Genomic DNA, 23087 nt, shown 5'->3' with positions numbered 1-23087 from the left:
AAGATATGATTGATAATAAAATGAAACAAAAAGCCAAATAAGGCTCTCCAACACGATCAGCTATTGAAACACACACACACACACACACACACACACACACACACACACACACACACCTACACCTGTTGATAAAACAGCTTGCAGTCAACTATCCCACTGGGAAAGTGTCAGAAAGTAAATCCAGAGCTTGAAAGGAATGTGTGGCATTTGCACTTGTAAGGCTTGCCTATAAAAAGACACACTTTGTCCCCCCTTGAGAATAGAGGCAGGTTGAGAAGCAAAGAACTGTATTTTTTTTTCTGGATAATCTTCTAAAAAAAGCATTTCCATTTCAATAAATATTTTCTACAGCTTCCCCAGCTCAGGTGTGCAAAACCAGCCTGCATGTTCTATCGTAGGACATGGAGTCAAGCCAGGCCTTTGTGGATGACAAAGGAGAATTGTTGATTGAGAGACACGGTACTTTTTTGGAGTCTCTTCCTTTTATAGTAAACAGTTGTCTTTGCAATTTACCCACCCCCTGGTTTGAGACCCACAGCTGAGTATATAAGCCATTGATGTAAGAAGTGCCTTTTGTTCCCTGAAGCCCTTAAGGTTTTTTTCAACCAAGCACTTTGGCAAAAAATCCAGACTCATGCCTCCTAAAAAGCCTGACCCCAAGAAAGAAGCCCCCAAAGCAGCTCCAGCTCCAGCTCCAGCTCCAGCTCCAGAACCACCTAAAGAACCTGCTTTTGATCCCAAAAGTGTGACTGTAAGTAGGAGCTTCAGTTTTTCCTGTTCCAGCCTCTGCCAATCTGCTGCCCTCAGATGTGTCCGATAACTCCTATAATTTCCAGATAACAATCTTAGAAAATATTGTGGATAGCAAGATCCAGCACATCTGAAAAGGCATTAGGTTGAGAAGCATAACTATTCATTATCTTCCTTGGAAGATAATTGAGCACGGAATACAATTCTGCCATTGATACATTAAAAGATGATTATGTTCAGACAGAGTTACCCAAGTTAGTGAATTTAAATAGTGGAAGTTTTATTCTGAATTTATCACTTGGCTGTTGTGAAATTTAGTTTATCAGCCTCGCATTCCTTCCCTATTCAGCTTCAGGTAATATTAAATATTCATTACTTATTTTAATTAAGTAATGTGATCTACTGTGAATAGATATTTTGGAAATCAGCTTCTGCTCAATGAATATAAATATATTTTGCAGAAACGGGGTAGCTCAAGTTAATTGTAACTTTTAATATTTCTGGTGCTTAATAAGAAATAATTCTTAGGTGTTGAAAGTTTCGATAAGATTTGTATTTAATTTGAAATTAATTGTAGAACCATTCGTTTGTAATGCCTTTTCATCAAATATATTATGATTCCAAGGAATAAATATTATAATATATATGTTAATTTTCTTGTTCCAAAAAACCCCCACCTGAAAATGTTGAAAAATGTTTAATTTCCCATAAAATATTTATTTATTTATTTATTTATTTTCTGCTGTTGTCATTGTGACAACATACATTCTACATATTTTCTTTCTTGTTTAAAAGTCATGTTGAAAATGTAATGAATGTTCACAAAATAAATATCTGTCGCCTTTTAATATTGTTTTCAACTATTTGAAGAAGTCATCTACATCTAGCTTAAAAGACTTCCAAAAGCTTCCCAAATTTCAAAATTTGGATTTTTAAAAGTTTGGTATAAATCCCTTCTATGATATTGTACTATTCTGAAGAAGCAGAAGATATCATTAGTGTACAACACATTTTCCAAAACTTGTTCTCTTGATATGTTAGATTGCGATGACATCACTATCTCTTTTCTCTATGAATTTTCGCATAGAAAATATGGCAGGGGTAATGGTGTCAAATGATGGACACCACAACTTTCTAAATTTCTTTCTTAATGGTTATGGACTCCATTTTCATTTTCCAGGTAGAAACTTCCTTTGATAGTATTTGTAGAAGAATGGGCAGAAAGTAACATCAAAGATGTAGTTTTCAACATGTGTGTATAGTCATGTTGAACTCATGATACCAGAAGCACATTAGAAAATAATATCATCATAATTTATGGCATGGTTTCAGAATTTAAGTTGATAAGAATTTCAGCTGATAAACAATAAATATTGTTTATATGAGACAATATAAAAAAAGCAAGACACTTATAAATTTCTTTATTTCCTTTCTTTTTTTAAGAAATAACATCCTTTTGGATCCACTTGTTTTACTGTTGAACATAATAACTAGGTTTATACATGATTCAATAGCATGTTTAATAATTATTAATCAAATAAACCACAATTGATTGGATTTGCCAGATCCCACAGACTGGATTTATTATAAACCCAAACTAAACAAGCTGCATCACAACTTCTTTAGGTAATTTATATTCCTAGTCCTTGGATGATATGCCATATACTTACTAGCTAGCTAGCTAGCTAGCTAGCTAGCTAGCTAGCTAGCTAGCTAGCTAGATAGATAGATAGATAGATAGATAGATAGATAGATAGATAGATAGATAGATAGATAGATAATACATGAAATAGTTAATGTATCTGCCAAAAATACCCCAAAGCCTAATGGTTTCTCTGAAGTTGTGCAGAACCATCAAGTTATACAACAGGAAGGGCACTTATGCCAGCTTCTTAGATTCCTCAGTAGGAGAATCTAAAGTAAAACATTCCAGACAGATGGCTGCCTAGCTTGTATCTCAACCCTTTCAGAAAGGTGCAGCTTATCAATTAACTGCTTTGATTAGAGATAATGGATTAGACAGCTTTACAAGAGACTGGAACTGTTGCTGGACCTTCTATGTGCTAAATATAACAACATGTGTGTGCGTGTGCGCGCGTGTGCGTATGTGTGTGTGTAAAAGGGGAGGAGAATTTACTGCTTTTCTTTCAGCATCCTGGCAAGGCGGATCCTGCATGTTAACTATTAAATTTAATTGATCACTTTTTGTGCACTATTTTTTTGTGTGATTAGGGTTGAATGTAATGTATGCTTTTGTTTTGTTTTATTTTGTTTGTTTGTTTTACTGTTTTGTATTTTATTTTTATGAAAAAATAATAAATAATAATTACAAAAGAAAAATGCAGCTTATCATCCTGTGGAAAATTGGTTCCACTATCAAACTCGTCCTTATAGGAATGTAGCATTCTACAATCCTAAAGAATAATCTTTCCTTTTTTTTCTATGTACCATTTACTCAGGTTTTTGTTAAGTTCTACAATTTTCCCCCTCTACCTTTTCTTTTTAAGGCTAAACCTTCTTAATTCCTTCAGTATTTCTTCATAGAACTACAGTATTTTCCTAATCCTCTTGTCATACGGTTTGCCCTTCTCTGAACCTGTTTCATGTTCTTTGAATCCTTCTTAAAGAGTGTTGTCCAAAACTGAACTCAACCAAGCTGTGGGCTAATCAGCATAGAAAAGAAGATGATTTGGAATTTATGTATCTGTTGACACAGCTTAAAAGTGCCTCTTTCCTAACCACATTATCATGTTTATCCATATTCAGTTTGTGATTGATTAGTATTCCAAAGTATTTTTCACAATACTAATACCAAATCCTCTAGATGCATACTTTGTTTCTTAAATTAAAATTTTTGCATTTGTTTCTATTAAATTTCATGTAAAAATGAAATGACATTTAAAATTTAAAGTTTTGTTATTCTCAGTTCATTTCTCTACAGTACCCAAGTGCCATTAATCTAAATCATTACATAATGAGTCGATCTTTCACCTTTCAATTTGGCATTAAAATTCTGAATGTATAAAAAGAAAGGTGTATTATCCTGAAGTATCCTAAAGAATTCCCCCTAATTCTGGATCCAATTTCCAAAAATGATCATATAACTGAAAAAGCTTATGAGGAATGTGTCAACTTGTTTTCCTTTGTTTGACCATAATATTTGGTATTTAGAGGTATTAAGCCTTAAATATTAATATTTTCTCTTAATATTTAAGTGTCAGTAAAACTTAATAACAGCGAAACACACTGAGCTGTCTAACACATGCAGTGGGTCATGTATTTCTTGTTATCATTTGCTTTCCACAGGCACTCAAAGCATTGGTCTCTGAAGTTATCAGGCAGGCAAGGGAAAAACTTTTTGCATTCCTCTCCTTTGATAGTGGCACATTCTTGTAAGATAGCTCTTGCAATTGAATTATTAATAGCTTCAGAACAGAATGGAAAAGATTTGAGCCTTGTGTTCGGAAAGATGACTTATGCTAATATATATATATATATGCTGTATATGCTGTATATGCTGTATATGCTCTATATGCTCTATATGCTCTATATGCTTAGCCTAAGCCACACTGTAGGTTTTTTAAAATATATATTATTATGTGAACTCAGCCTATTGTTGCCAATCTACGTCGGCTCCTATGGTTAGGGCTTGCTATGAATTATTATTTTTTTTTGTAAATTTGCCCAATCAACATTAATCTATAATTAGGTCAGAATTACTGAAATCTTCACCATTTAAAATATTCGTCTCAGGTAGAAATCAAAGCACACATTTAAGGGTTTGCACATATTACTTGCAAAGTGTGCAAACAAAGGCACCAAAACTGCAGGATGGCTAAGGACTGAAATGGGATCATGGAAATCCAGTTTAAGTCTGCATTGAATATTCACTGGGTACTTTTGAACCAGTTACTATTTCACAGCCCAATTTACGTTGCGGGAATTAAAAAAAAAAAACTAGAATAATTGAAGGAAATAATCTTACAAATAATATGAAAGAAAAACCATTTGCAAAAAATGTATATTCTAAGAAAGGATCATACAATGATAAGAAATGTTCATGAAAATGAACAGAACTTTTAACATTGATGTAGAAATGTACAGGAATAAACATGAAATTGACATATTTCTACATATTTCTCCACTCACAGTGATAACCTGATTACATTTTCCTTCAGTTCAGGAAAGTATGGAGAATCTGGACAATAAGTAGAAGCTACCAGGAGATATTATCAGAAAATAGGGAGTTGTTTTAATCGTGGGACTGCAAGAAAACTTGCAATAGTGTTCATTTTTATTCTTCCATTCAGTCAACCATATTCTCTTTCAGGATATTACACTCCAGTCTTTTTCTTTTCTTAATCTAGTTTTCTATCTTTCACCACAAATCAGCATTCTTGTTGGGCTCTTGTTGGACTATTTCAGTGTAATAATCACTATCTCTTGTAACAGAGTCCTTCTGAATTTTTATCTTCTCTCATCAGTTGACAGGTGTTTCCGTACTAATGAAAATGTTTAATTTCGCCTTTCTCTTGAGATTTAACCTTCTACATATAATGATAAAATAGATGATTTTGTAGAAAAAATTACCTTCTACAAAAATTCTAAGAATATTTTCTACATAATAGTCCTTATTTAGATTATGTTCCTTCAATCAAATGTTAATGCAGTGTATTCTTAATAGTGCTTAATTCAAATGTTAATGCAGTATATTCTTAATAGTGCTTAATTATGTCAAATCATCCTGGTTTGCTAATTGGAGGGGAATGTCTCACCTCAATCCAATCAACCATATTACAGTTTTTTTCTGGTATTCTTTCATGTCATGTGGGGGGAAAGTCTTCATATGTAAAATGTGTATGTACTTTGATTGTTTTTTGTACAAGGTAATGTCAGAACAGTTTTATGCACTTTGCACACAGCTCCTGTAAATAGTTGTAACTGAGTGTGTTAATGTCTACATAAAGCCAGTGCATGGTGAGTTAACTGGGATAGGATTGAGCTGAAATGGGACACTGAGGTTGAGTGCTCAAGCTTCAAGAATGTCTAACTGGCCTTATCACCTTTGGAAGATATGAGCTGGAAGACACAGAGAGATGTGGGTGGTCACATACATACTGTACAGGGTTGTGAGTGACTGTAATTTCATGACTAGATTATGAAAACAACTAGAAACCAAGTATTGCTATCCTGACTATAATAACACTATCAATAATTTTAAAAGTCTAATTCTTTATGAGCAGATGAATATTTTATATTAAAGAAACATTTCTGATTAAGAATTATGCTTAGCATCACTTTGTGGTACTTTATAAAAGCAACAAATAAACTCTGCTGCCTGACAATAATTACAAGCTAAGTTTCAGAGTGAAAAAAAAACAACTGAGGGAAGGGGGATAGTTCAGATAGACTCTGAACAATGAGAGATGAAACTAGAGAAGAAAGGATAAGTTTTCATTTCAGTTTGAAGAATACATGTGTTTGGCTGGCATAGCTAACATAAAGATATTTTTATGCCATTGCAATTTCATGCAATTCTGTATACAGTTGGACACATATAATAGAATTCACCCCTCATTCTAAAACATAGATTGCTTAAATATGGTTTATTGAAAAATCATAGCTCATTAGGTTTGAGCAATATGTAAATCCAAATTATATAAGCATTATGTGACCCTATGTACAGAATCCAACCTGAAAAATGCACCAAATATAAAAGTATAGTTTCTTATCATTGACTTCTCCTCTCTAGAGCATATGACCAGGTTTAAAAAATGATAATAAGTGAAATTATCTACAGTAAGCCTTAACTTATAACCGATTGTTTAACAATTATTCAAAACTATGACAGACTTTACAAAAGCTACTTACGACCTATTCTCACAGTTATAATTGCTGCCTCTCCCCCTATGGTCACATGATCACATTTTGGGTACTTGGCAGCTGACTCACATTTAAGACTGGTGACAGTGTTCTGTTATCATGTGACTGCAATTTGCAATATTTTTTTGCCATTTTCCAGAACATGGAAAAAAACTCGATTGCTTATGCTGGATTCGCTTAACGACTTGAATAAATTTCACGATTGTTGTAAAAATGGTCATAAAATGTCCAGTCATTTAGTGCCAAACTCAAGCTCTGGGGGCTAGATTTGGCCCACAGGGTACTTAGATTTGGCCTGTGGGGTTGCCCTGGAAACAGCAAAGGATCGGCCTGTGGTGCCTCTGCCAGTGAAAACGAATCTAGTGAGGGCCATGTGTGGCTCTCCTGAGTTCCGTTTTCGCTGGCAGAGGGTTGGAGGATGCCGTTGCAGCCAAAAATGGAGTTCATGAATCCGTTTTCACTGACAGAGAACTCGGGCCACCACAAGCGCTCCTGACACAAATGATGTTGAGTTGACTATGCCCAACCCAGTCCATGAAGTTCAAACCCTAATGACTTGTGAAATTCTGAAATCCATTGTCATAAGTTGAAACTACCTGTAGTCTTGTTTATAGATGTACTAAAAGGCTTGTAAATACCTCAAATTATTCAAATAATTTGACTAAATACCCATATTTTTGCACTATAAGACACTCTTCTCCCCCCCCAAAGTGGGTGGAAATGTCTGTGCACCTTATAGAGTGAATATTGCGGCAGAGGGGAGTGGGGTTGGTGTGGCTGCAGCATTCACTGCTGCTGCCTGTCACCGCAGCCTGTCACCGCTGCCGCTGTTTGCCACGACCAGGAATGTTGGAAGCTTTGCTGCTGAGCAGCTGATTGGGTGTTGGATCAGCTTCTCGGAATATCGCCAAACAGCTGTTCTAGGAAATGAGGATTGCCGCTGTTCACTGCTGCCATTCGCCACTGCTGCCAATTGCCGCTCAGCAGTGGTAGCAATTGGTGGTTGTGAATAGCAGCAGCAATAGGGGGTGGCAGTGATCACTGCTGCCTAGAACAGCTGATCGGCGATATTTCAGCAGGCTGATCCAACCACCAATCAGCTGCTCAGCAGAGAAGGCTCCAGTATTCCCCAGTGGTGGCAACAGCTCAGCTCAGTTGACCAGTAATGGGTGCAGTGGAGTGGAGCCCTGACGAGCCACGTGCTGGGGTTGCGATGATGTGCTGAAGCTGACTAGGCTGCTTGCTGCAAGGACGTTAGCCAGATGAATACTGGATGGATGCTGGGAGGCAGAGGCAGATTTTTTTTCTTGTTTTCCTCCTCTAAAGCAATTATGTGTCTTGTGGTCTGGTGCGTCTTATAGTGCGAAAAATACTGTATGTCCTATCATAGTCATGGCAAACCTTTTCAGCATCGAGTGCCCAAACCAGAATGTATGTGCATGTGCATGCAGGTGCGTACACTGGACTGCCGGAAACCCGAAGACCAGCTGGCTGACATGTGCATACCTGTTTTCAGGCCAGTTTTGGGCCATTTTTTGCCTGAAAAGCACCCTCAAAATGCCCTCTTTTTTGGCCATTTTTCAGGCAGTTTCAGGCCATTTTTTGGGCTGTTTTCAGGTAGTTTTCAGGTAGTTTTCCAGAACTCCAGTGCACATGAGGACTGAATGGCCCAAATCCAGAACAGCAGTCGGCGACGGTGCACATACCATAGGTTTGCCATCATGGTCCTATCATGTCAGTGTCAACTCTTAGTAACCTTGTAGATTTTCTCCATGATGATCTGTCCCTAATTTGGTCTTTCAGTCTTAGAATGGTGCATTCATTGCTAACCTAATATACCAGTACATGCTAAGAAATGGATTGACCCAAGTTGAGTCACAGTGTAAAAGGAGAATAGCAAATAATAGCTTTTCCCTTTCTCTCCCTTAGATTGAATTCAGTGCTGATCAGATTGAAGGTAAGTAATGGTTTGTTTTAAAACCATTGTATTAATATGTATGCTACCCCCCCCTCTATTTTAGTGAATAAATCACAAGTAGTTGAGTTCACAAAGTACACTAAACTATAAACTATGAAAGCCATTAAATTTAGCAGGATTTATGATAAAAGTTATTATGTTAGTATCAGATCAAATATATTTGCTGCATATTAACTAAGATTTTTAATGATGGTTTTATAAATAAATTAGAGTGGCTTTTTTTTGCAAAAAAAATTATAGATAACATAACGGAACAAAATAAAAGTCCATAACAGAATAACAGAGTTTGAATGGACCTTGGATGTCCTCTAGTCCAATTCCCTGCTCAAGCAAAAGAACCTCATTTTGTTTTGGGGGGGGGGGTTTAGTTTTTTTTTTTTTAATTTTCAAAACAAACACAACACATAAAATCTTCCCTTTTTACATACTGTAGAAAGGGTATCACTTGGTTACAAAAGACTTTCGTGCATCTCTTCCACAGTCATCAAACATAATTCATTTTAACTCAAGTATTTTCACTCAGATATTTAAACATGTTACTGTCATCATACCTCCATTTTCATTTGACTATAGTTGTTTAAACGTCCTTCATCATAAAATATACAAACATTTAATACATAACCACATACTGGCATTTCATTTACTATTTCTAAAATCCTCCAATGACACTAAATCTTTATATCCTATTCCAACTAGACATCCATAATATTTAATAACAAAGTTTTCTATCCTTCTTTCCAAATCACTGTTTACAATTTACATCTCATTTCCTTATATTATATGTGTGTGTGTGTGTGTGTGTGTGTGTGTATATATATATGTATGTGTGTGTGTGTGTGTATATATATATATATATATATATATAAATTATTATCATCCCTCCTTTATTTGACTATATCCTGCATCATATCATTTCCCCCCTAGTAATCAAGACTTAACTGAATCTAACTTAATTCTTTTTTTATTATTATTATTATTAACCTTTATATATAATCCAAAAGGGTTTCTAATCTTCCTTTCATGGGTACCATTCAATATTCATATCCAGTTATTACTTATCATAATACTACACATTGTATACATTATTATCATTATCAATTATTTATTTTATATCTATTATCACTAAATTTTGCTAAGTTTAGCTAGTTTTAAATTATACTCTTCCATCTATCAACCTGTTTCTTTCCAGTAACGAAGTGTCATATCTTCTGCCCTTTGTGGCATCAGTCCTCTAATCATCTCCTTAATCAGCTTTGTATGGACTCCTCTTAGCAACTCTTTGCTTATAAGATCTCTCATCTAATTTCGATGCCCTTTTTCTGTTTCCTTAATCTGCTTATCTTTGATTGTCAGTGGTGTTATCAAAACTATTGCTAATAAGATTTCTCTCTTTAAATCCATAAATTCTTTTATTTTTTTCCTCTTCTGTATCTTCTCATCTGAGGTAGGTTTCCCTTCCATTTAATTCCTCTTTCAGTATTCCACTCTTTCTGAAGAGAACCTCATTTTGAAAGCCTCCAGTGATGGAGCACCCAGAAGGAAAGCTGAACCACTGGTTATTTGTTCTCATTGTTAGGACCTTTCTCCTTAGTTCTAAGTTGCTTTTCTCCTTGATTAATTTCCACCCTTTGCTTCTTGTTTTGCCATCTGGTGCTTTGGAAAATAGGTTGACCCATCTTCTTTGTGGCAGCCCCTCTGTTAATGCAGCCTAGATTCCATTTGCTTTTTTGGTTGCTGCTGCATATTGCTGAGTCACATTTAAGTGATTGTCCACTAGGGCTCCAAAATCCCTCTCACAGCCACATTTCACCTAATCTATATCTGTATATTTGGCGTTTCTTGCTTAAGTGTAAAACCTTACATTTCTCTATACCAAATTTTATTTGTTAAATAGGGTGCCGTGTTCAAATCTGTCAAGATCCATCTGGATTTTGAGCCTATCTTCTGGGTGTTGGCTATTCCTGCCAGTTTAGTATCATCTGCAAATTTGATAAGTTCTCTTTCTATTCCCTCATTTAAATCTTTTGTGAAGATGTTGCAGAGTACTGGGCCTAAAACAGAATTTTGGGGTACTCTACATTCTCTCCATGTACATGAAGTTCCATTAAGAACTGTATATTGAGTGTGGTTTATCAGCCAGCTACAAATCCATCTGGTAGTGATGCTTTCAATCCCACATTTTTTTAGCTAGGTTGTGAACTACTTTTCAGCCTCACTAAATCAATGTATATTATGTCCACTGCATTTTGCTGGTCCACTAATTTAATTACTTTGTCAAATAATGAAATAGGATTTGTTTGGCATGATCTGCTTTTGACACACCTGTGTTGGGTTCTTACTTGCTTCCAGGTGTTTGCAGATCTGTTGCTTGATTATCTTTTTCAGGATCTTCCCAGGTATCGATGTCAGACTGATTAGTTTCCTGGATCTATTTTTTCTCCTTTTTTTGAAGATGAGAACTACATCAGCTCTTTTCCAGTCCTCTGGTAGTTCCCCAGTACTCCAGGATCTATGAAAGATATGGTTCAGTGGTTCTGAGATCATATGTGCCAGATTCCTCAGAACTCTGGGATGTAATCTGCCAGGTCCTGGTCATTTGAACTTCTTTAGAGTGAACCTGTTCTTTCACCATTTTCAATTTGTATTCCTAGTTTATCTTTTACGGTTATGTTTTTGGTAGGTTGCAATGTATTTTTTTTTTGCATGAAGACAGGTGAAAATATACAATAGCCTTGTATAACAACTTTTGTCCATAAACTGAGTACTACCTGAAAGCTATTACATGAGCAGCTATGCTATTTTTAATATTTCAATAGTTTCAACCTGTATTTTTGAGGACTAGCTATTCCCCCTTCTTTCAGAGGAAGAGACATATTGAAGCATAACCTAAGATTGGATATACTGAATTATATTTGGGTTGATAGTATGGCAAAATACATTGTTATTTACACATTTTGGCAATTATTGGCTAAATCTCAAGCCATAGCTTGAAGAAGGCAGAAAAATTGCCATGGCAAGTCTGAACTTCAGTCCTGAAGTTCAATCCAGTTTATAAATTCTTTGATATATTATTAGCCATTGTGATGCCACTGATGACCTAATAACTAGTCAACACAACTATTGCTGTGGCCCAAGGATTTCTCTGAAGCTTAAGGTTCTTGGGCTTCCACTTCTCTGAGGTTGCATACTGTCATTGACTTCTTGCAATATTTCAATGATAGAGATACAATCATGAAAAAGATGATGTTTGAGATCCAGAAAAAAGTAGACCATGCCTCAGAGGTAGTGAAGGATTTTGATGGTAAAATTTCAGCCTTGAATTCACGGATGGATATGCTGGAAGAGCAAATTCACAGCCTGGCCCAGTCAATAGCTGCAACTAGCTCTATAATTGAGCATGAGCAAGTATGTAGACAGGATTTGGATGGCTCAGCTAGACAAAATAAACACCTCAGTTGCCACATGAAACAGATCAAGAAATCGCTGCAACTGCGTACTCTCAGGATCCATGGCTTGCCTGAGAAAGAAGAGGGCCACAATTTGGCAGCCTTCATGGAAAAATGGTTGCCATATATTGTGAAACTAGGAGTCCCTACCATTGTGGTGGAAAAAGCCTATCGACTACCACAGAAAAGGGAGAAATCAAATGCAAAACAATGCAGCAGGACTGTTCTTACTCAGCTTGCAGAATTAAAGGATAAAGAGAGGATAATGCAGCAAGTTAAGAAGCTAAAAACTATCACGTACAAAAATAACATAATTCTGATTTTTTCAGAAATATCCATCCCTGAAGGTAATATCATCGGCTGAAACTAAAATTGAACATTTCAGGTAGTACCCAGTTTAGAAGATCCAGATAGTTATACTAGTGTATACTAGTTATACTAGTGTACTATAGTATACTGTTTGAAATCAGTTTAGTGCAGTGTACTTCTGAATTTACATTGAGTATGCTATTAATTAGATTTCAGTTCAATTTTTTTGTTTTCAGGTGGCCACACAAAAGCTTTCTGCAACTTAAATAAAACAGTAGATTCAAAACATAGTATAGTTTATTTTGGAATTATCTAAGCAGAAATAGATTTAAAATGACTTAATAACCAAAAAGCCAATAAATATAATTCCTTTAAATGGAATAGTAGTAAAATAGTATAAAAATAGAAAAATTATTGGAAATCATGATTCTGATCTGTTCAACATGTAATGTTGAATACACTGGCTTCTTGTTTCTGCTTAAATATCTCTTCAGAGGCAAATAGACTATACTCTTTTTAGTATTAGAAATTTTATTTGAAGTTTAACTAAAAATGTTCTTCTTCTGTTCAATTGTGTTCCATTCTTGAAAACTGCCTGGACTAGTCTTGGCAAGTTTTTCCAGAAGTAGTTTGCCACTAACATATTCCTAGGGCTGAGAGAAAGTGACTGGTGTAAAGTCACTTGGTTTTCCCAACTTTCTACCTTTTCCTATAATCTATTCCAAATTAATAAGTTGAACAAATAACATGCCTGGCACATCTTTTATATTACAACTTTATTGATACAACATATTTGAATAGCATTATTCATTTTTATGCTAAAATATTTAACTTTGTTTTCCTCCCCTTTATTCTGCAAGAGCTTTGAAATGTTGAAGTTCCAAGTATGCATCCAGAGAGTCTAGGACCATGATGGCAAACCTATGGCATGCATGCCAGAGGTGGCAGGCAGAGCCCTATCTGTGGGCACATGCGCTGTCGCCAGCTGTTTTTCTGGTTTCTGGCATGCATGTCAGCTGGTCTTTGTGGGTGCCAGAGTGCCGGAAAACAGCCCGAAAAATGGCTTGAAAACAGGCACGTGTGCCCTGGCCAGTTGGCCTTTGGGTTTCCGGCACTCCGGCATGTGCACATGCATGTTTGTTCCAGTTTGGGCACTCGGTGTCGAAAAGGTTTGCCATCACTAATCTAGAAAGATTGTCTGCGGTCACCTGGCCACACCCACATCACCTTTGGACCCCGCATCATAGGCGATCTACCATGGGAAGTCATCCTCTCCTGACCCTCCGCCCGGTCCTCCTCTCCCACCACCAGTCCCTGTTGCTCCTCCCCTGCCCCTCATCCCAGTCAATTTGCCAAAGGATACTTGTCCCCAGCCAATTAGCTGTGCATCCTAGCTTCCCGAAATGGAAACTGGAAATGTCGGGGGGGGGGGAGGCAAATTTTGCCACTGGCAAGAAGCATTGCTTCTTGACCCACTGCGCTTTGTGTGTGTGCAAGTGGGAGTGGGAGTAAATTTGCAACAAAGTGTGAGCTCACAACAGGCTGCAAGTGACAGAAAGGTGGTGATGGCAGCACCAACAACACTATGAGCAGGATTAGGCCAGCAGCCAACATCTCTGCCACTTTTATTTTGGTTGGGAAAAGTGAGAAACTGTATAAAGCTCAAAAATTGGCCCACAGTGTGCTGGAAGACCTGGCTTTCAGCCTTGTGATGGGTGACACTGTGCACTGCACAGTCACCGCTGCTACTTCCATCTCCCCTGGTGCTGCCATGTGGACTGGGGCCATTATGAATATAGATGTTGAGAGAGCATGTATAGACATGGTGGACTGGACGGGAGAAAGGAACTTAAAGGAATGATTCAGTGGGTTCCTGCAAGCTGCTGCCTTCCAGACGTTCCATCCTGTGAACAAGGAGCACCTTTGCTGAACGCTGGTTTCATGGCAAGGCAGCAGGTAGGCAGGTGGAGATTTGTGATGCTTCTGAAATAATAGAGTCCTTCCAAGCACATCCAGAAATCAGGATTTGTTTTCAGTTTCTAAATGGAACTGAATCCATTTCAGTTGGATTAGTTGGGAGGAGAAGTTGGCTGAAAGTCTCTACCTTGCTGTACCCTATTTGTTCTTCTTTTCCTGTGCCAAACTAAAAATAAATAAATGCTGCTACTGTAATGCTATTGTTAAAATTGGGGTTCTTGTTATCTTTTATAAGCTTACCAATCACAGGTCTAAATTAGTTTCTTTATATCGTGGTGGATTAGTGCCAGAATTTGACATTGCTCAAAATGTTTTGGATTTGATCTATGCTCAGACTCTGACATAGTGAGTGGAAAAAACCTCACATCATCACAACTAGCCTGGCCCTGCCTGAATTCACCTTGGCCAGCCAGCTCCCCTTCAGCCCCAGCCCGCCCCTCCAGCTAGTGATGAGGTGGGGGAAATGAAGGAAGGAAAGTCAGCTGAGGAGACTCTGTTGAAGTACTTGTGAGTGATGGGAGGAGGAAGATTGGAGGAAGATTAGAAGAACTGAAGAATCCTTCCCAGGAGATTAAAACCGGTCAGCAATCCCCTGTTTTTGTCTATAGAGCGTGGCTACTGACAGCTGCTATAGGTCAGGCAAAAGGAGTAACAGATTGCAACCAATAAAAAGACCAGGTGAATTTTCTCTCCAGGGAAGGATTACTAGGATGCCTCACTCCCAACTTCATGTGGGCCTCTCTTGGAAACTATAGGCATCTCCCACCATTTACACACCCCAAGTCTGCATTCTTTGGGTGGATTTCATTTTTACTATATTTTTTATTTTCCAGTTGTGCCCAGTTGTTTCTCTTTTAATATACTCAGCCATCCAATGTTCTCAAAGGGGCCCATGGGGAGGGGTAGTCAGGGGCAGGGATTTTCCCTTACCAGCCTTTAAGGAGGAGATGGCCACCACCTCCCGTAACATCCTGCCTTGCTCCATTCTGCACCCAGCTCCTCCTCACAATACTAGAGTATCCTAGAGGAACTGAGATAGGAACTGCATAGTTGGACCAGGAAGGGATTTTTTTTTAGTTTGGCAGAGGAAAGGAAATAAGGTCCTGATTCTGGATGTGCTAGGAAGTGTATTATTAGCCAATCTCTCCCTTTCAGAAGCACCATGAATCTCTGCTTGCCTGCTTGCTGCCTTGCCATGAATCTGCAGCATTCAGCCAAGGGGCACCCTGCAACAGTGTGGAATGTCTGGAAGGCAGCAGACAATGATGCATGCCCCCGATAAGTCGGCTGTGGTGGAGGGCCCAGGATGAAATGGGCATGGCCAGGCAGCCAAAGCCATTCTGATGTCCATAGAACAACAGTCCAAATAATTTTCTGCTTTGCAATTTCTCACGTGAAAAGAGACAAATTATAATATTTGTTTGCTACCTAGTCTAGCCGTTGTCCTTTCTTTTGAGATCAGATAAATATAATCTCTCCAAAACTCCCACATATAGATAAAAATAGGCCTCCATTTCTGTTTTTTTTAACTATTTCACATGTTGGTTAGGAACGATTTCTACAAAACTTCCTGCTAATGCAAAAAGCTAATGAAATTCTGTTTTTTGTCCAGAGTTCAAGGAAGCATTCATGCTCTTTGACAAGACCCCAACTGGAGAAATGAAAATCACATACAGTCAGTGTGGAGATGTCATGCGAGCCCTGGGACAGAACCCAACCAATGCAGAGGTCTTGAAAGTGCTAGGGAAACCAAAGGCAGAAGGTACATATATACAGAGATTCAGCCCTTTTCATATCCTACTTCAGAAATTTCCAGCCTATCATAAAACTAAACATCTGCATGTCCAATAACTGATCTAGAAGCAATTGCCAAACTTCTGAGCTGTAATCTATCCTTTCCAAGTTCACATCTGCTTGAATCAGTTTCTAAGTTTGTTGTTACAAAAAGCTATATTGATGAAATGGGGCAACTGTAGCTAAACACATGGGAAAGTGTGTATGTGTGTGTGTGAGAGAGAGAGTGGGGTGGAGCAGGCTAAGTGGATTATTGGAATTGCCTGTTGCTGTATCAGAATTGTTACTTTTGGTATTTGTCACCATCAGCATATTCTTTCTTGTCAGAAATGAATTCAAAAATGCTGGATTTTGAGACCTTTCTCCCAATGTTACAACATATTGCACGATCCAAGGACCAAGGGACTTTTGAGGACTTTGTGGAAGGACTGCGTGTCTTTGACAAGGAAGGAAACGGCACTGTCATGGGAGCTGAACTGCGTCATGTCCTTGCAACTTTAGGTACAGGAAGAAATTTAGGCCATAGCGTGTTGAAGGGAGTAGAGCATCTGTAGAATTTGTGACAAAAATTATGTTTTGGCAAAATTTGACCTTCCAGAATAATTAGCATTTAATCAACCTGTCTGCAGTCTTTCAAATCATCCATATGTTCATCCATACTTCAGCATGTATGCACTATATAGCACACTGCTATGATTAGTTCAGACAGTGGATTTGAATTTAAAGCAGGCTATTTTTTGTGACGCTTCCACAAGTACCATGTGTGAGTCTTTATAGTAATAATGTGTTGTGAACTGCCATTTCAGGGTTTATCCCCCGCCCCCAGCTGATTGTACAAGATCAATACCTATAATGAGGCCCAAATGTTAAAGTGAATATCAGTAATATTTTATACTAAAGAAACATCCCTGGTCCTAAAAATCCAGAATAAACTTCACTTCGCAGACATCAACCTCTGAACTTGGATGATTGTGGAAGCAGAGCAGCCCATATGGAGCTGGAAGACATTTCTGTATTACTTGGTTTTCTAATTTTCTCCATTTTTGTCACAACTCTCATTCATATGTAAAACAAGTGGAACATTCATTTCTTGCAAGAATTCATTCTCTCATTTGGCAATTCTTTTGTGACTACTGTTATTTCTGGGATTATTGTTGCACATACAACTGCATCAGGAGCTACTTATCACAGGATATCATTGCATAACTGGAGGCGTCTGCTGTGCTAAGCATCTGTCTATATCACTTGTCCCTGACTTCCAGAATACTTTTGTCCATGTTAGCTAGACATTCTGTGATTTACAATCAAACAGATTTGGAGATTGCCAGATTAAGAAAGGCTATTACATTTTATTTAATATTAACAACCAGATTTATTATTTAAGTAGTTCCTATTTCTGCTGCATTCAGAGATCCATACTGAAGCAAAATTAAACTCACTTGATTTCTATTGTACAGGTGAGAAGATGACAGAGAACGAAGTTGAACAATTGATGGCTGGTCAAGAAGATGCCAATGGCTGCATCAACTATGAAGGTATTCTAAGTGGATAAAGCCCACTTTAAAAAGTCTCTTTAAAAGAATCCTTTGCTCTTGTGTTTATAGATAGAGCTGCTGCTAAAATTGCCTAATGCTGCAAAGTTTCTACTGCTATTTTATTTCGTAGAAGTCTGGGTATAAATCAGTCAGGAATAAACATTGGCCCCCTGAAGGAAATAGAACTGGAACAATTTTGAAATGTTTGGGTGGTTGAAGTTACCACTAAAATAAAAATTGGTACTGCAGTCACCTAGCTTTCTATGAATATGATTGAGTAGGCTTTCCACTCCATTTGGCTGCTTTCTGTTTGGGACATAAGGACTATCCCTGTTAGTGGTAGAGTTGGAATGGCCTGAGAATTTGAATGCCATTTAACTTCCTATAAAAAGTAATTCTTAAAATTAGGATCAAAACTTCTTTTTCAGTTACTTACCTGCACTGTTTTTACAGCTGTCATCAATTTGGTGATCAAAGGATAGAATTTGGGGTGGGAGGGAGAGACGTCAATACCTGTTTGAGAGCCATGGTGGCACGGTATTGCAGGCTAACTCTGTCAGCAGTTCGATCCTGGCCAGCTTAAAGTTGACTCAGCCTTCCAAGGTTGGTAAAATGAGGACTCAGATTGTTGAGGACTATATACTGATTCTGTAAACTGCTTAGAATGGGCTGTAAACCACTATAAAGTAGTATACGGTATTGTTATTGCTATCTACAAAATGTTTGCTATCTACAAAAATTTGCATATTCTGGGCAGCATACAACACAGCAAGAAATGTAGAACAAAAGCAAACATTCAATTGTGGTCTACGTATGTGTAAAAATCTTATGTCAGTTTGTAACCTTCAATTGGGAAAAACTGGAAGGGTAATAACTGTTAAAACAAAGTAATTTAAATAGGATAATTTACAGACTGCCAGGACCCACATGACCAAGAATGAAATTTGGGGAAGTGGTGGCCACTTCAGCATTTACTAAGTTTTCCAGACTCTCCAAAAACCTGTAGGTTGAATGGCACAAGGGAAGAAGGGAGAACTGTTTTTCTGACCTCTTTCCATTTCTCTGGCCCCTGTATCAAATAAGCCAGTAGCAAGACCTTACAGATATGATTGGCTGCTTTGGAACAAAGACTGAAATTTCTTAACTGCAGCAGGCAGTAAGGGAAGGAGAGGCTTAGATGCCTGCTAGCAAAGTTATAGATGGATGAGGGATGCTGGTGTTTGATGGATGAGTTCTTTTCCTCCCTGGGGACATGCCAGAATGGGAAATTGGGTACTTTCTTTATTCCCCATCCCCCCCTGCAAAGTGGCAGGCATTTTCACAGGTCAGCTGAAGAGGAGGAAGACTGATTTCCAAGCTCCCTGTCAGTGTCCCATTTAAATACTGTATATTGATAGAAATGTATGAATTATCAATTTATGTTGAATTAATGTAAGAAAAAATATGCTTTCTAGAATTGCGTTATAGTTCAGACCATCTGGAACTCTCTTTCAAATCCTTTAAAAAAAATATTATACTTAATGATCTAGATTAGGTGAACTGAATTTTTAAGGCTCTGCACTATAATAAGACTTAATACTTGACTAAATCTGCAAAATATTTTTTATTATTAGAATATCCTTTCTGATAATCTAGAGATTAACCTGCATTATTTCTAAATTCCTCATTTTATTTTCCTCAGCTTTTGTCAAGCATATCATGTCTGGCTGAAGCTAGAATCTTTAAAGTGAGTCCTTTTTCAATATTTCTTATTTGAATTGTTGTATAGTATGATTAGGAAAATTTCTGGCATATATTATCACTTTCGTTAGTTCTGAAAGTAGGTGTGGAAGATGATGCTAATCCTAAATATTTTAACATTAGCAAGTCTCAAAATAGCAATGAGAAGAGGTTGGGGGAGATGAAGTTAAATAGAGAGTAATGATGTGGAAGTTTCAGGATGTTGCAAAACTGATGGTGACTGACAAAACTAGGAAGAGAATTAAGGAGTAAAAATGCAATTGAGCTATAAACAGATAAACAGACAGAAAGACACAGGGATTAATTATAAGGATTCCTTAATAGATACATTTTGCTTTTCTTTTCTTTTCTTTTTTTTGCATTTTCATAAACGTCATACAGTCATTGTACTGGTAATAGGTACTGGTAATAGGGCAACATGGCACATACACGCACACAAACACATATCAACTAATAATTACAATATTACAGATAACAAGCATTTGGGCAATTCTTTTCATAAGAAGTAAATGAATACGTTTGGGCAATTCCTCACTGAGACAAACTAAATAGAACGATGCTAATTGATTGTACTAATTGAGCTTCTAATTGACTTAATAACTATTTGTGAAATTCAAAACTGCACTCCTTTTGTGACTTTTTGAAGTGGAAGAGATGCCAAACTGGACCTTTCCAAAAGACTGAGTTCAACAAAGTTCTGCTTTGTTGCAAATATAAATAATAGCATTTGCACTATTTTATTATTATTGGAAATGATCTTAGCTCCATTGAATTAAAATATATAACTAGCTATATCATGATTAAGTTACACACATTTCATGTTTTTTTTAAATACTAAGAAGTCATTCAATTATCTTGTTCTTCCTTTCCAGATTCTTCAAATGAGTAAAAAAGTGATTCGGCAGAAATTTCCTCATACTATTTCCCCCTTAAAATTCTGTAGGAAATGAATCTACCACAAGCCACATTAAAGGGACCGCCCATTACAATAACAAAACCACTGCATTAAACACCTTTGCATCGATTTCAAATTTTATTTTTTTTAATAGTTTCTTCCTTCTTTTTGTTGCATCTGGTACATTTAAATTAAAATATGAATATTTGTGCAGGATGCACAAATTATTTGGTTAAAAAAAAGGCCAGAAGGGGAAAATAGTGTACACATGTGATAGCTCATAATCTTTCTACTCCTGGTTATTTTGATATGGGATAATGGGAGTTATAATTAATCAGGTATGGAACACATCAGATTGGAGAATGTTGCTGTATGAAAAAATAAAGATTTGTTTGTTTCTATCTTTCAATCAACTGCAGAATGTTCCATTCTTGGTAATGGATAATAAACTATGAGATCTTTAGAAGAGGAACATACAGTTTCTGAGCTCTTTGTTATGGAACTGTACAATAACTATTTATAGAAGGCAGACTGAGCTTAAATGCCTATATATATATTATATGTATGTATGTATGTATGTGTGTGTGTATATATATATATATGTGTGTGTGTGTATATATATATATGTATGTATGTATGTATGTGTATATATGTATATATATATATGTGTGTGTGTGCTTATATATATATATATATAAAGGAGTCGTTCTCTGTAGCTCAAATGGTTAACTCCCTGCCTGGGAGGTAATAGAGCACAGGTTCGAATCCCAGTAAGGATATGGCTAGCTGATGAGAGCTAAATAGCTTGAAATAGATCTATACTAGTCTTCCTTTATTTATTTATCAGCACAAATATATATATATATATATATATATATATATATATATATATATATATATATATATATATATATATATATATATATATATATATATATATATATATATATACACACACACACACACACACACACACACACACACACACACACACATATATATATGTTATATTTGTGCTGATAAATAAATAAAGGGAGCCTAGTATAGATCTATTTCAAGCTATTTATAAATATAACACAAATATAACAAAGGCAACAGTAAAAATATTGGGTTTCTGTCGTGATGGACTCTTGTGACGAGCCGATTGACAGATAATGGAAGCAATTAGCTTCCTCCCATAATTGGGGCATACCAGGGGTTGTGTATATATGTGTGTGTGTGTGTGTGTGTGTATGTGTGTATGTGTGTATGTGTGTATATATATATACATTCATATACATGCACACACACAAACACATATATATATGTATTAAAATACATAAAAGAAATCTAGTTTTTAATAATTAATGATTAATTTTACATTGGCAATTTAATAGTTTGCCAAAGTAACAAACATTTCAATGTATTTTCTTCCTGCTATGTGTTAAGCACTCTCCTCAAATTGATGCTATATACACTTACACTTGTGGGGTTTTAGTGCTGACACTTGGCCATCTTGATTAATGGTGACAGTTCTTGCAATCCAAGATATCTGGAAAGCACCAGCCTAAGGAAAATGTAAGGCAGCAACCATTCGGCTTTTGTAGAAAAGGCAATTTATAATCAATATATGCATTTTTTGCCCCCTATCATGACAACTATGTATAGTTACTCAATATCTGCCACATAATTGAAGAAAAAAAATTTAAGGTAATTTATGACCAACACAAGGCAGACATAAAAATAAAGTAAAAATAATTACAGACTACATAAATATAAAAACATGAGGATAGAAATACAAACACATGTATATTTATTGCAATTTATACCCTACTGTTTAGAATAACAATCTTTGGTCAGGGGAATCTAGCAAAAGTCCAGCTGGAATAGGCTTTGGTGATGGTCTTTGACTGTCAAATGTAGGCAGGCTTCTAGATGCAATTTAAAGTGCTGGTTTTCATTTATAAAACCTTTCATGGTAAAGAGCTATTTGCATGACTGCCAATCTCCAACTTTCTTTGTTCATCCCACAAAATCTGGCACAATAAGCATGCATCACGTTCCTTCTATCAAAGTACTATATGTTCACCTAACAGGACCAAAGAGGCTTTCTCTATCACAGCATTCCATATAGAAAAGCATTCAGTTTGTGATTTGCATGGTCATATCCTTGGCTTTTAGTAAGGCCCTGAAAATCTAGCTTTTCCTCTAAGTCTTGGACAGAATCTGGATGAGCTCGTCTAGAAATGAAGTGATTTAAATGATAATATGATATGGCTGGCCTGGGTTATTTAGTATTTCTGCATTTCATTTTCTAAATTCCTTTTTGTTTAATTTTTAACCATATGTAAGCACTCAGGACTACTATTGCAAGTTAGGTAGCCATATAAATCATATTAATGAATAAAAAGGAAGAAACAAAGGAACCTAGGAAGGGGCCGGCATTACTTACATTCTAGTAGCATACAGGAAACTCTTAAGAAATAAGAATAGATGGAAAAATAATGAAAATTTATGCACTATGGCATAAAAAGTGTAAAATAATATGGAATTTTAAGGAATGAAGCAAAACTTTTCAAAAGCACATGGCAAAAAATATTTATTGAAATATATTTGAACTAGATGACAAAGGGTTAAAATAGATTCCTAAAAGGATATGGAGACTGCAGAGGAATTTAAAGAATTCCTTGCATCAGAGATTGGATTGATTTTCTCAGCTCAAAGGGACTAATTCGAACAATTAAAGCATATTGGAGAAACAAAAGATATTTAAAATATTTAACCAACTACACTAACAAATT

At 36.5% G+C, this 23087-nt stretch overlaps 1 protein-coding gene across 1 annotated transcript; it reads left to right on the top strand.

The window, feature by feature from the left end:
- Positions 1–562: 562 nt before the first annotated feature.
- MYL4 (myosin light chain 4) lies at positions 563–20779 on the top strand. The gene is made up of 7 exons (XM_087713443.1): positions 563–751; positions 8563–8590; positions 15956–16105; positions 16465–16638; positions 17595–17672; positions 19354–19398; positions 20285–20779. Exons 1-6 carry the CDS (start codon positions 635–637, stop codon positions 19380–19382), a joined length of 576 nt encoding a protein of 191 aa, XP_087569569.1. The 5' UTR covers positions 563–634; the 3' UTR covers positions 19383–19398; positions 20285–20779.
- Positions 20780–23087: the final 2308 nt, after the last annotated feature.

Source organism: Thamnophis sirtalis, unplaced genomic scaffold (genome assembly GCF_051295495.1).
Source record: "Thamnophis sirtalis isolate CommonGarterSnake01/CBP01778 unplaced genomic scaffold, rThaSir2_p1.2 scaffold_4, whole genome shotgun sequence".
NCBI lineage: Eukaryota > Metazoa > Chordata > Lepidosauria > Squamata > Natricidae > Thamnophis > Thamnophis sirtalis.
Note: the sequence above shows the minus strand (reverse complement) of the source record. Positions and strands in the feature narration are given on the sequence as shown.

Bases quoted from the DNA above. Each gene is read 5' to 3' on its own strand.
- MYL4 (XM_087713443.1), top strand. From the start codon at position 635: ATGCCTCCTAAAAAGCCTGACCCCAAGAAAGAAGCCCCCAAAGCAGCT. The intron at 16,106-16,464 runs GTACATATATAC...CTTTCTTGTCAG, and splicing joins AGGGAAACCAAAGGCAGAAG to AAATGAATTCAAAAATGCTG. The intron at 16,639-17,594 runs GTACAGGAAGAA...TCTATTGTACAG, and splicing joins TCATGTCCTTGCAACTTTAG to GTGAGAAGATGACAGAGAAC.